At 37.1% G+C, this 13,978-nt stretch overlaps 1 protein-coding gene across 5 annotated transcripts in view; it reads right to left on the minus strand.

Annotated features, from left to right (window-relative positions):
• Positions 1-13,978, minus strand: part of FOCAD (focadhesin) — a 313,712-nt gene that overhangs the window by 225,932 nt on the left and 73,802 nt on the right. For all 5 annotated transcript variants that reach the window (XM_019934890.3, XM_019934889.3, XM_019934891.3 and 2 more), the window contains exons 6-8: positions 12,037-12,138; positions 5,892-6,096; positions 2,493-2,699 (exon numbers count right to left, since the gene is read on the minus strand). In XM_019934890.3, coding sequence (XP_019790449.1) covers positions 2,493-2,699; positions 5,892-6,096; positions 12,037-12,138 — 514 coding nt within the window. The remainder of the gene's footprint in view (positions 1-2,492; positions 2,700-5,891; positions 6,097-12,036; positions 12,139-13,978) is intronic.

Below are 13,978 nucleotides of genomic sequence, written 5' to 3' on the forward strand. Positions count from 1 at the left end.
ATTATTAGTAAAATAATATATATCAATATATTATCTGTTAGCGCTATATCTAATAGGTATAACTATATATAATTGATATAAATAAACATCTGAATAGGAATGACATTATTTTATTATATTAATTATATAATTTATAACATATATATTACCATACATTACATGTTACTATATATTACTATTATATCTAATAGATAATATGTGTATTATATTTTTAATATTACTATATATATTACTATTATACTAGATAATATATACAATATTAATATAACACAAATATATCATTATATAATATTATATATAAAGTCCCAACATCCATGAAACCATGCTAGTCACAAAACTGACAAAAGATTACTTGAACCTTCCTCGGCTCCCACCTCCTACCAAAATCTACACTCACTTTCTCTGTTTCCTCAGTTACCATTCACTCCCTTATTCCAATTTGGTTCCTATCACCATCACTCTGCTGAAACTGCTTCCTTTAACATGAACAATAAATTTCTACTTGCTGGATCCTAAGGGGACTTTCTATCCCGTACTTAAATCCTCTCCCCAGGACACTGTTGACCATTCCCCTTTTTGAGATATTCCTTCCCCTGATTTTCATGTCTGAGACAGATGACATGGGACCGAGTATCTCAAAAGGGGGAATGGTCATCTGTCTCTTCTGCTTGTTATACAATCCTTCTAGCTGTACTTTCTCAGACTTCTCTTTATCAGTACACTACAAATATTTACAGCCCCTGGAATTCTATCCCAAGCCCTGTCATGAAGTCCATGGTTAAAACTTCCACCCCAAAGTAGAAATCTATTTACAAGTCTCTACCTTTAGCCTAGGCTTCTATCCTGAATTCTAAAACCATATATCCATCTATGACCCATGCATACCTCAAACCAAGCATATCTAAAACTAAATTTATCATCTTCCCTTCAGCATCGGCTACCATTTCTCAAGTGAACGGCACCATCCAGTTGCCCAAAATAGAAAGCTGAGACTCTACCGAGGACCTTCTCCTTGACCATGTTATCAACCACAAAGCCCTAATGATTTAATGTCCTATATTTCTCTTTTCCTGCTCTAATTTCCCTAATTAGCCCCTGCCATGGACTGAGATCCCCCCCTTACCAAAATACATACGTTGAAGCCCTAAGTGCCAACTGACTGTATTTGGGGTAAGGAAGTAATTAGTTAAATGAGATCATAAGGGTGGGGCCTTAAAACAAAAGGATTAGTGTTCTTATAAGAAGCAGCAATAGAGACCTCATCCTTGCTCTCTCTCTGCTTTGTGACGACACAGTGAGAGAGCAGCCTTCTTCAAGCCAGGAAGAGCGAGAGCCCTTACTAGGAATCAAATTGGCCAGCACCCTCATCTTGGACTTCCTAGTCTTCAGAACTGTGAGCAATAAATTTCTGTTGTTTAAGCCACTCAGTCTGTGATATTTTGTTAAGGCAGCCCTAGCAATCTAAGACATCCCTCCTCACTTCCTGCCCTATTAGTGTCGCTCTGCTCTAAACCCTCCTCCACGCTCCCACCAGAATGATCTTCCACACACAAAAACATGAGGGCACCTCTTTGCTGAAAGGTCTTCCATAGCATGCCACTGCCTAGAAGATAAGATGTAAGCTCATTTGTGTGGTATGGAAGACCCTTCACGGTAGGCCCAGCCTTATCTCTTACACCTTAATCCTTTGGCAACACTCAACACTTTTTTTCTGAACAAGCCATGCCTGCCTGCTCGCTCATGTTTCTGTGCCGGGGCACATGCTGTTCCAGCAGCTGGAATGCCTTCTCAGCCTCTGGTTTGTACCAAGCAAACTCCTACTCAGACTTCCTCAAATCTGAACTCATGCCCTACCTCCCTTAAATTGTGCTCCCATGGTACTTTAAATATACCCCCATACAAGCAATTTACCTTATTGTACTACTATTATTTATTTGCATGTTTGTAAGCCCCTTGAGGTCACAGAATGGCCTTTTCATCTAAGTACAAGTGGCCCTTGAATAACACATGGGTTTGAACTGCACAGGTCCACTTGTACATGGATTTTTGTCGATAGATATGTACTACAGTACTACACAATCAGCGGTTGGTTGAATCAACGGATGCAGAACTCCAGATAGGGAGAGCCGACTGTAAAGTTATATGTGTATTTTCCACTGAGTGGAGGATTGGCGCCCCTAACTCCTAAGTTGTTCAAGGGTCAACTGAATTCTTCTATAGAGTGTGGCATATAAGTGTTCAATACTTGTGTTCTACATGAATAAATGAAAAAAATACCACAGTGGTAGACCCTTAACTGATGCTCCAAAGAGTATTTAATGACTCATTTTTATAATAAATGATAGTAGTACTATTGATGCATTACTAGTATGATCTAATAGTATTAGATCAAAACACCTTTGATATGCAAGAAAGTAAGAGAGCACACCCACTCTGCTACTAAAAGACCTACTTAAGTGATAACTGACATTAAAACTTCTTACAATCCTTACCTCCTTCAGAAGTTCAACACTGTGCTCTAAAAGGTGAATTAAAGATGAGCATTCCCCAGTTATGTTTAAGCTGACTTCACAGACACACAGCAGCTGAAGGGTCATCTGGATAAGCTGAATTTTCCAGAAAACAGGATGACGCAAAAGGCTTAAATATACTTCTTCGATAAACAGCATCACTTCTGTTGTCTGTATCAAATCTCTCATCTGTTTGAGAAACAATCTTGTGATATTAAAATAATACACAAACAAAAGGATAATTTTAGCTTATATAAGAAGCTTTACCAATAAAATTTTTTTCCTCTAAACCTATAAAGACTTAAAAGGGATGAAGAAATTTATGTAACTCAGAGAGAGTTAAACTGTACAACTCTGCTTTCTCCTTTTGTCACTAACCAAAACACAATTTGCTACTGTTTTTGTTACTGCTGGCTGGCACAAATTCTTTTCATTTATTTTTCTAACTACTCTGAGTGCAGATTTTTAAAGACAAATTACATGACAGTACCATCATGTTGAAGGAAATTAATTAAAGTTGGTTCTGAGTTCTCCAAATGGACTCTCCTTTCTATAATTTCAACATAGCTACCTGGAAGGAAAGGGTTGGCGTGTTATTCTAATGCACTGCTAAGCCCTTCATCTGAACGAAATTTGCTCAGACAACCTTAACTGAGAGCATCATTTCCACACTTGGCAGATGCAGTGAAAGACGACATTCAAATGGTAGTGTCTTCTCAGCTGGCTAATGTATTAGATAGGAAGGACTTGGGTGCTCTTGAAAATCCCAATTCAATTCAAACCCAGCTGTTCTGATCAAAATTCTGGAGTTAGTATTAAGGATATGGTCCTGCTCACAGACACACTGGCATTTCCCAGAGATTACAAACAATGAACCATCTGCTTCAATCAGGAGCCTTGTGTCTGTTAAATTCATCAAGAGGAAAGCCTACAGTTAACCAGCTGTACCTTTCACCAGTCGTTACCACCATAATAACCCAAAATGACTATAAGTTATACACAGAGAGAGAAGTTAATTCCGAACAAACAAGAAGAAAAAAAACTATTAAAAGATCAAGGGGAGGAGACAGCAGAGAATACTTAAGTTATAAGAAATAACTTAGTTCAGTAGCTAAATTATTTCATTCTTTTGCAAATATACAATGGCAAAGGCAAAAGGCCACCAAGAAAGGAATTTAAAACAAAGTAAAGCCCCATGTTTATTTGACAATATATTTCCTTGAGTGCATTTTTTTGTACATACTTGAAATTTTCCGTAATAAAAAAAATTTTTGAAAGACAACCTCAGCAACTTAGCATTAAAGGCTCTCTAATCTTTAACATTACCAAAATTCTTAACAAGAATACTTCGTAAGTAATGGTTTCTCTTTATGTAGAAATAGAACATGTGCAATGAATAATATGTGAGATGACAAAAGTCACAATTAAAAAGAACTACTGGGACCAAAGTCAACAGTGAAGTTCAAGGCAGGTTAAGTCCAAAAAAAGACAATTCCATAAATACAAAATGAAAGAACAATTGGAGTGAGAAGAAAAAGAAACAGGAGTTTCACTGACCATCATCTCATTGACCTATGGGTCAACAGGGTTGACAGATATTTCTCAGGAAAAAAATTTTTAATTAACATGATGGTATTGAAATGCTCAGTATGGATCAGACCACATCTATACTACTGTATTCAGCTCTAAGAAGAACATTTCATAGAGACACATTCTCAACACCAATAAACTAGAGAATTCCTTGCAAATAACAGTGAAAAGTCAAAACCATTTCATGTGGAGAAGTAAAGAAACTGATGAGGAAAAGAAAGGAGGGAGGGAGGGAGTAAAGGATGAAAGGGAAGAAAAGGAAGGGAGAGAGAAACAACACAAGATAGGATGCAGATGGGCTTTTTAAAAAGCTTATTTTGCTTTGTTCTGAGAAGAAGGGGGACTAATGGGTAATCTTAGGAAAATGCAGGTCAATTAGAAGTACTTGCTAAAAAAATAATAATAATAAATGGTTGCCCTGCAAAATAGCATGCTTCCTATCACTAAAATATTTAATTAGTCGTGGGATGGTTGTCTCTCAGAGAGGAAAAGAAGTGCCTATAACCCATGGGAAAATGGATGACATTGCCACTAAGACCCCTCCCAACTCTCAAATTCTTCATTCCAATAAAGCTGTTTTGTTAAGTTATTAAATGTATTTATGTCACTAGTCCCATTAGTTCCAAATGACGGATCTCTTTTTTCCTCACCTATCTTGACTATATTAACAAGCCACAGATTTCCAGAAATACTGCACAGAGCACACTTATAGAAGTATTTAGGCTTGTCAATATAGGTTGATGACGATGAAGGCAAACACCTACCAAAGAGCACAGAACAGGGTAACGCAAGCATCGTATGGAAAAACTGTACGCTAGTTCAAGACATCCGCCTATACATTGCTTTGTTGCCCACACAAAACAAAAGCTTTGGAAAAGCCACAGGAGAATTCACTTGAATTAACTTTTCTCTGCCTTGATTATAGGAAAGCCTATTTATGAGCCGTAAAAGAGTCACTCTAGTGACTCCTTGCTAACACAAACTTAAAACAGGTCATCTGTGACCTCAAGTGATCACCTTGAAAAATAATCACAGATTCCCTCCATCAGCTAAGCAGCATGGTGTTCAGATTCTAGGCAAACAACAAACCTAGATGGTGGGATGGGATAAATGAATCACTACACCCAAATCACAACAAGCTGGCAACTGGAATTTTTTTTAAATCTGTAGTTATAGAGGTAGCTCAAATTTACCTCTCCCCTGAATTCCCTAAGCATTTTATCCATACCTCTGTATGGATAAAATACTTCATCCATCTACTTTGAATTATACAAATATATATACTTGTTTTAGCTCTCTTACTAGACTGTGGTCTTCCCAAGAACAGGAGCCATCAGGGTCACCACATACACTGTAAGGGGACTTGTGAAAACTGGAATCTAGCCAGCATTCAGCTGGTCAAGCCCTGTGTCCCTAGGGCTGCATCTGCCCAGAGGGATGCCTTTTTTCCAAACTTACACAAAAAGGACATTTTTTTTCCTTATAACCCTCTTAGTCTCCAGCACAAGGAAAAACTCAATGCAAAATTATTTTCCCTGAGAAGTCTTTCTTATAGATTTCATTCCTAGTAATCCTAAAATGGACTATGTTGGTTTATATTTCTGTGAATTTAGTTAACATTGTATATATTAAAGTGAAATCTAGATTTGTTTCCTTCATCACCTCCAAAACCCTGCAAGCATTTCTAGAGCTGTTTGCCAGATCACATGGGCTCTATTTTATGTACAAAAATAACAATCACCACTTACTAATGCTGGTGCTATATTAGTGAAGGAGGAGGAAAGGCCTTACCTGCAAACATGGAACCATGTCGCAACACAGTTGTAGCATCCGTTGTTCCAATATTGATGGTTCTTCTTTGTCACAAAGAACCCGGGGGTGAACTAAGACTTTGAGCAGAGCTAGCCGGAGTTTAGCATATTCTTGTAACTGGGATGGTTCACAATACAGATACCATAGAAACGGTGCCATTATTTGGATACATGAAACTTCTGACCTGCAAGTAAGCCATGGAATGCATAAGCCAGTAACTGAGTTAAACAGGGTACCAAGCAAGTAAGTGTCAAACATCAACTTAGAGTTCATGACATATCATAAACTATGATACCATTGAGTGTATCTTTTTTTCATGACTCTTCTATGACCCACCTAAACCCATGCCAAACAGTTCTTTGTACACTGGGGAGAATGACTCAACACCTGGAGCCTACAAGCCTGATGCCCAGGACTAAGACGGCCTCTACTTGCACACTAGAATAGCATCTACATCTCCAGGACCAGTCTTTGGTGAACATCAGAATCATCTGAGAACCTTTTTAGAATTATAGACGTTAGGATCCATTTTTCCAGGAGTATGCATGCATTTTTGGAAAAACTCGACAGGTAAGGTCCTATGTAAAACAAAGACATACAGACATCCCAAGAAGATGATGATAACAGTTAACATTTACTTGTCAACTTGTTAGCACTCAGAGTGTGCAAGTTACTGCACTTTATGCCTTTCAACTCAATCAATCCTCACCACAACCCTATGAAATAAAAATATTATTATCCCATTATGCAGATACAGAAACTGAGGCAGAGAGGGATAAAGTAATTTGTCAAGTCCCTCCTCTTAAGTTCTTCCCACTCAGAGGAGGAAGACTTTACATATGTTTCGGATCTATTTAGATTACAATACATCCCAATAACTCCAAGTCCAAAGACACTAAAATGCCAGAATGACCTTTCAGATATAAAAATTTGATCATGTCATTAATCAGCTTGAAAAAACTTATGCTTAAGATAAAGTACTTAGCCCAATTCACAAACCCTTCATAATTTGGCCTCTTTCCAGTCTCATTTCTTGCTTTTCTCCACTCTCCACTGAACTAAACTTCTTTCAGATCTCTAATCAAGCCATCTGGGCTTTCTTCTCACCTGCTGTTCCATCTACCTATAATACTCTCCCCTTTCTCCCTAATTTCTATCATTTTTCCATTCTCCCTTTAAAATGACTTCCTGAGGGCCTTCCCTGATACCTAGCCTTGGTCAGATCCCCATTATGTGCTTGCACAGGATAATGACTTTATTGTCATTATTTATTTAATATCTCCATCCCCTGACAGACTATAAGCCAATGAGGGCATGAACCATAGATTTCTGTTTAATGCTGTATCCCAAATAACTGTACACACTAGGCCCTCAAAGAGATGCTCAATCATTAAATTAATCGATTCATTTACACTAAGTTATAGAGTGGATTTACAATTAGCATGCATCGATTAAGTATCACAATTTTAATATTTTTCATATTGATTATACACAAGTTATTACTAGATAAGATACAAAGATGAACCAGGCAATATCTATCCTTAAGAAGCATATAGTCTAACAGGGACAATCAGCTCTGTTTCTGGACTAGAGAATAGAAAGTGAAAACTGCTAAAAGAAAGGTATAAAGTGCAATACTTATTGGAGGAAATGGCATTTGAGTTATGCCTGACAACATAATTTTATAATACTATACATCCCACAGCAATGTGATTTCAAAACACCATTAACATTAATAAAAATTAAAAAGTTACCAAATTGATAAGATTTAATCTATTCATTTATTTGCTTGACAAAATTTCTGAGTTCCTACAGTATACCGTTCACTCTTCTATGTGCTAGAAACCAAGCAAGAAACAAAAACAGATGAAATCCATGCTCTGATGAAATCCATGCTCACAATCTGGAGGGATTTTTTTTGTTTTCATGAGCACAAACACACAATCCATAAAAAACAAAAAGACTTATGAGTTTCATAATTATGAAACACATGGCTTCATCACACTACCCACTTTAGGAAACCAAAAGAACTTTCATAGATTAAGCAAGTAGACAATGTATGTATGGGTTAGAATATGGAGCCGAAAAGAGATTTAAGAAACATTGTTCCTCCATCTCTTGCTAATAATGTACTCCCCAAAGAATAAATACTAGCCAGGTGTCAAAAACATCCATGAATAGCTTATCAGTTTTCTCCTACTTTGAAATGCTGAAGGTGAAATGCAAGGTTCATACAAAGAAATATATTTCCAAGATGCTGTTAATATTTGACATCAGGAGCATAATGTTGAGCTTTCCTAGAACAATATACTTTTTAAAAATCTCTGTGGCTTAATCTGTCCTGATTTTAGATTTTGCATTTCCTATGTGGTATCTGATGATCTACTATCACTGCAGTGGGGTATGCAATTAACAGGGCTTAAGGAGAAAAGGGAAATAATAAAACAACCTGAAATCCCAAAGTGATTAAGAATGTTTAAAAATGCAACCAATTGTGCATGTATCTACACACAAGGCTTTCATATATGTTCACCAAGGATGGAGAAGCAGTGGGAAAAGACTTGTAATGAAAATCAAAACACTGAGCCTTTGGGCCCAACTCTGCCACTAGCCATGTGACCTTGAACAAGTCATTTAATGTTGCTCTCCTTAGTTCCCTCATCTGAAAAACTATGTGTTAGACTAGATAATCTTGAAGTGTCCAGTCCTAAAGACCTTGACATCATTGTCAATTTACCCAATTCTCGGTTCTATAATGGTGAAGTCTTAACACCACAGGCCTTCTACAAATCAGTGCAGAATTTAACTGGAGAATCATGCCCCCAAAAATGTAGCACGAAGATACACTGCTATTTCAAGACATCTGTTGATACACTCTATTAAAAGTGAACCCATATATTTAGGCTAGCACCTTTCTACTCTACCACCTCCAGCGAGGTTTCTTCCCACATTTGTAATACAGTTTGTAATACAGCTATATTCTTTGTGTGACTTGATAGCTCATTCCTTTTTTCATTCCTGGGATCTTTCATTCCATTTCTGGGATATATATATATATACATACATACACACACACACACACATATATATTTGCATACATTAAAGTTCACTTTTTGTGCTGTAAAATTCTATGGGTATTGATAAATGCATAGTGTCATGTATCCACCATCACAATGTCATATGAAATACTTTTACTGCCTTAAAAATCCTCTATACTTCAGCTTTTTAACCCTACCTCCCTCCCCCCAACAAACCCCTGGAAAGTACTAATCTGTTTGCCACTCTATAGTTTTACATTTTCCAGAATGTTATATAAATGGAATTATACAGCATGTAGACTTTTCAAAAAAAAAAAAAAGTGAACACAGCTACTCTAATCAACAATTCCTAACACAGAAAGAGCTAGAATACAAGCTATTGTCACATTTTGCCTCCTTCCTATAGTTGTGAATCACTATTTATATTCTTATTAAATTACCAAACTTCCTTCATTACCTTCTAAATGACAAAGTAAAAACTACTAAGTTAACTTACTCTAAAATTAAATCTCAAGAAACTAACAGTCTGCTGAAAATGCAAGCAGAGTGATCAATTTCATCCTGCAAAGAACAGTCTCATAGTGCAAAAGTAGAAATGAGACAACTGTAATTATTCTTTGCAAATAAATATAAAATAATTTGAAACTTCTATAAAGCTCTAGATAGTATACTCTAACACTCCAGAATTCAAATGAAAGGAATAAGTCAATGAAAGCTTATCCATAAGTAAACCAAACTCAATTAATAATCTCTTCTCCTTATGACTATCTGGACATATATCATTAGAAGAACTACTTTGAAATTCCAATATAATAATCCTTTGAAATGAAACAACCAAAAAGTAAGTTAATTATTTGCTGACTAACTAAACCACTGGAAAAGAGAGATATTGTAAGGATTACCCTAAAAACAAGCTAACAACAAATACGGCACATCAGCAGCAACATTTTTTTTTGCTGCGGAGCACAGGCTCCGGACGCGCAGGCTCAGCGGCCATGGCACACGGGCCCAGCCGCTCCGCGGCACGTGGGATCCTCCCAGACCGGGGCACGAACCCGTGTCCCCTGCATCAGCAGGCGGACTCCCAACCACTGTGCCACCAGGGAAGCCCAGCAATATCTTTTATAAAGTATCCCAATCTATTTAACAAGAGAAACTTCATTAAACAAATGTTTATAAATTTGTTATTTTTGCTTTCTGACATGGATGAACAAAGACTTTTTTAGTAAATATTAATATCTTACCTTCGAAAATGCAGTCCTAGGTGAGGGAAGAGAGGATGATAATAATGTTTATTTTAAGGTATTCATTCAATTGTTACATGGACTTTTATCACTGGCAGATGATTACAAGTTTCCCTATATCTCTTTAAAACTTCCTGTAGCAGTATATCCTGCCTGGAAATTCCATCTAAAATTGAAGTTATAGACTCCGAAATAATGTTCTAATACACTGTATGTATAGGACACTCTAAGGCCTTCAAGAGCTAGAACACATGAACGTGGCTAGTGTGGTAAATGTAACTCAGGCACTGGATTACATGGGACAATGGTACCATCCCATCATGACCTTGTGTGACATACTAAGTATACAGTGATATAATATTTTAGGAGGCACTCTACAACCCACTGCCTGGGCCCCACCAATCTGTGGGCCTCATGTGTATACATATATAAATTCAACATTTATAAAGCACCCAAAAATGTGCCAGGCATTATTAATATGAAGAATATTGAGACACAGTCCCTGTCCTCAAGAAAGTAAGAAAGTTTCACAGTTAATGGAGGAGAATAATTATAAGACCATACAGTAAGTATAATGATGTCAGAAATCACAACTGAAGTTACTAAGGGAGCATGTAAAAGAGACACCTAATTCAGCCTGTGGTAAGTACACACTTCCTAGGAGAGACAATACCTAAGCAGAGATTTTTTTGATTTTTTTTTAGTTTTTTGGCCACACCACACAGCATGTGGGATCTTAATTCCCCGACCAGGAATCAAACCCGTGCCCCTGCAGTGGAAGCGTGGAGTCTTAACCTCTGGACCACCAGGCAAGTCCCTAAACAGAGATTTAAAATACAGAAATTAATCAAGAAAGGGCTAGGGTATTAGTCAGAAAAAGCACAGAGGCGAGGAAACAGCACTGTTTCCTGTGTGGAACCAAAGCAAGTTGGTGTATTGCTGAAATACATAATTCATAAATTATGAGATAAAGATAGGAGAAAATAAAATTGGTGAAACAGATCATACACAGAGCCTAGCATGACATAATAGATTTCGTCCTGTAGCCCAGGGATTTTCCAACTATTTCAGAGACCAAACTATTGTTTTCCATAAGATATCAACACATAAAAAAACAGTCTATAAGAAAAAGAGCTGAAGGGGTGTGAGGGTGTTTCCATGCTTAGCCTATACATTGCAAGTGCAGTTTGAAAATCACAGCTGCAGCGACTTAAGAAAGGGAGTGATGCAATAAGATCTGCTCTCTTGATGCGTCACCCTGATGGATGCTTAGAGAATGGCCTTGAACAGGACGAGATCGGAGGCAGAGATGCCAGTTAGGAATAGGTGGCAATAGCCACAGTAAGAGATGACCGCCTGAGCCAGTGCCATAGTAACAAGGATGTGAGAAAGCTTTGAGGAGCATCAGAAGGCAGAAGGCCTTGGTGAAGCTAAACTAACTGCACATATGGCAGCTATCTGGTCCCATTTGGCAGGACTGCTTAATCCCAACTGGCACTGGTTTCTAATGGAGAGATTAACTCACTAATCAATTTCCAGAGGGAAGAACCTATCTTCCATATGTACCATGTAGTAGTTTACCAAATATTTCCAATCAACTTTCCCAACTAACCAATGCTTAGTTTATTTAATAATAGCTTTTCTCATAGTCAATATTTCAACAATCAGTAAATCTGGTAGGATTTTTTTCTCTTACTCTTAAAAAGAAAATAGAAAACTATATCCTGCTCTAAGACATTTCCTTACTTCAGGAGAAAACATAACAATCAAAGCAGCTTAAAAGAAAAACTCTAAAATTGGCATATACTATACATCTCCCTCATTTATTTTATTTTACATTACCTTTCAGGGCATTGCTGGAAAAAAGTTGTCAGCTGTTGCAAAAGTACTGGCCAGCAATCAGGTCTGTGTTCAAGCACAGTGATCAAAGGCTGAGGATGGTTTCTGAAAAACAGAAAGTCACATTGGAAGCTGTCATTTCAGGACTACACCTTCTTAATATCCAAATATAGCTACAAAAAAGCCACTACCATCTAGATTCAAAATTGTCACAAAAATATCATTTGCTGCATTTGTTGCAGAGTTGGCTCATTAGAACTATGTTTTTCCTATATCTAATTCTTTTCCAGAAAAGAGAATAAACCCGGGTCTTAGAGACCCAAATTTGACAGCAGACTCTGCCATTTAATAGCTCTATGACTTTGACCAAGCCTCTCAATCCAGTAGCTCTTTCATATCCATCCCCTTGATTCCTACATTCTTGGAAATCACTGGCCACCTCCTCCTCTTGCTGATCTCTTTCCAAACCTGGAAGGTTCCATTTCCTCTAACACTGCCCCAACCTATAAGCACTATCTCTCCGTCTCTGTTCCCACTTACCCCCATTTTTCTCAGTATATGGTTCTGTGTTTCCCCAGTATACTTAAGGTGAGAAAAAAGAAAATATTTCTTCCGTATCAAATAAACTCTGCAAATTATAAATTCTTGAAATTTCTGTTGAACAAGGACAAATCTTTTATCTGGGCTACATCGATTAAGGTACCTAAAAGACTATATAAAATAAAAGATCTGAAATGTGAAGGATCCTCATATAATGGGGTTTAAAAAAAACAGGAAAAAAGCACAAATTATTTTAAATAGTTCAAAAAGTCTACTAGAAATTGTAAATTCATTAGCTTTTTAAACTATGAAGTACTAAACAAAGTTTTGATGTGGCTTTTATTATTGCTAGTTTCAGGTGTACAGCAAACTGATTCGGTTATACATATATACATATGTATATATCTATATTCTTTTTTTCGATTTATTTCCATTTTAGGTTATTACAAGATATTGAATATAGTTTCCTGGGCTATACAGTAAATCCTTGTTATTTACCTATTTTATATATAGTAGTGTGCATCTATTAATCCCATACTCCCAATTTATCTCTCCCCTCTCCCTTCCCCTTTGATAACCATAAGTTTGTTTTCTATGTCTGTGAGTCTGTTTCTGTTTTGTAAATAAGTTCATTTGTACTACTTTTTTTAAGTTTTTTTTTTTTTTTTTTTTTTTTTTGCGGTACGCGGGCCTCTCACTGTTGTGGCCTCTCCCGTTGCGGAGCACAGGCTCCGGACACGCAGGCTCAGCAGCCATAGCTCACGGGCCCAGCCGCTCCGCGGCATGTGGGATCTTCCCGGACCGGGGCACGAACCCGTGTCCCCTGCATCGGCAGGGGGACTCTCAACCACTGTGCCACCAGGGAAGCCCTAAGATGTTTTTTGATGTGGACCATTTTTAAAGTCTTTATTGAATTTTTTACAGTTTTGCTTCTGCTTTATGATTTGGATTTTTGTCTGTGAGGCATGTGGGATCCTAGCTCCCCAACCAGGGATCAAACCCACACCTCTTGCTTTGGAAGGCGAAGTCTTAACCACTGGACCGATGGGAAGTCCCTGTACTGTTTTTTTAGATTCCACATGTAAGTGATGTCATAGAGTATTTGTCTTTCTCTGTCTGACTTACTTCACTTGTATGATCATCTCTAGGTCCATCCATGTTGCTGCAAATGGCATTATTTCATTCTTCTTTTATTTTTTTAACTTTTAATTTTATTTTGTAGTTGATTATCAATGTTGTGTTAGTTCAGGTGTACAGCAAAGTGATTCAGTTATACATATACGTGTATCTACTATTTTTCAAACTTTTTTAAAAATTAAAAATGCTATTTGAAAAAAAAATTCAAAGCATATAGATGCATCTATCTTTTTTACATAAAAAGAATCATATGCATAGTATTTTTCTT

Source organism: Tursiops truncatus, chromosome 6, assembly GCF_011762595.2.
Source record: "Tursiops truncatus isolate mTurTru1 chromosome 6, mTurTru1.mat.Y, whole genome shotgun sequence".
Classification (NCBI taxonomy): domain Eukaryota; kingdom Metazoa; phylum Chordata; class Mammalia; order Artiodactyla; family Delphinidae; genus Tursiops; species Tursiops truncatus.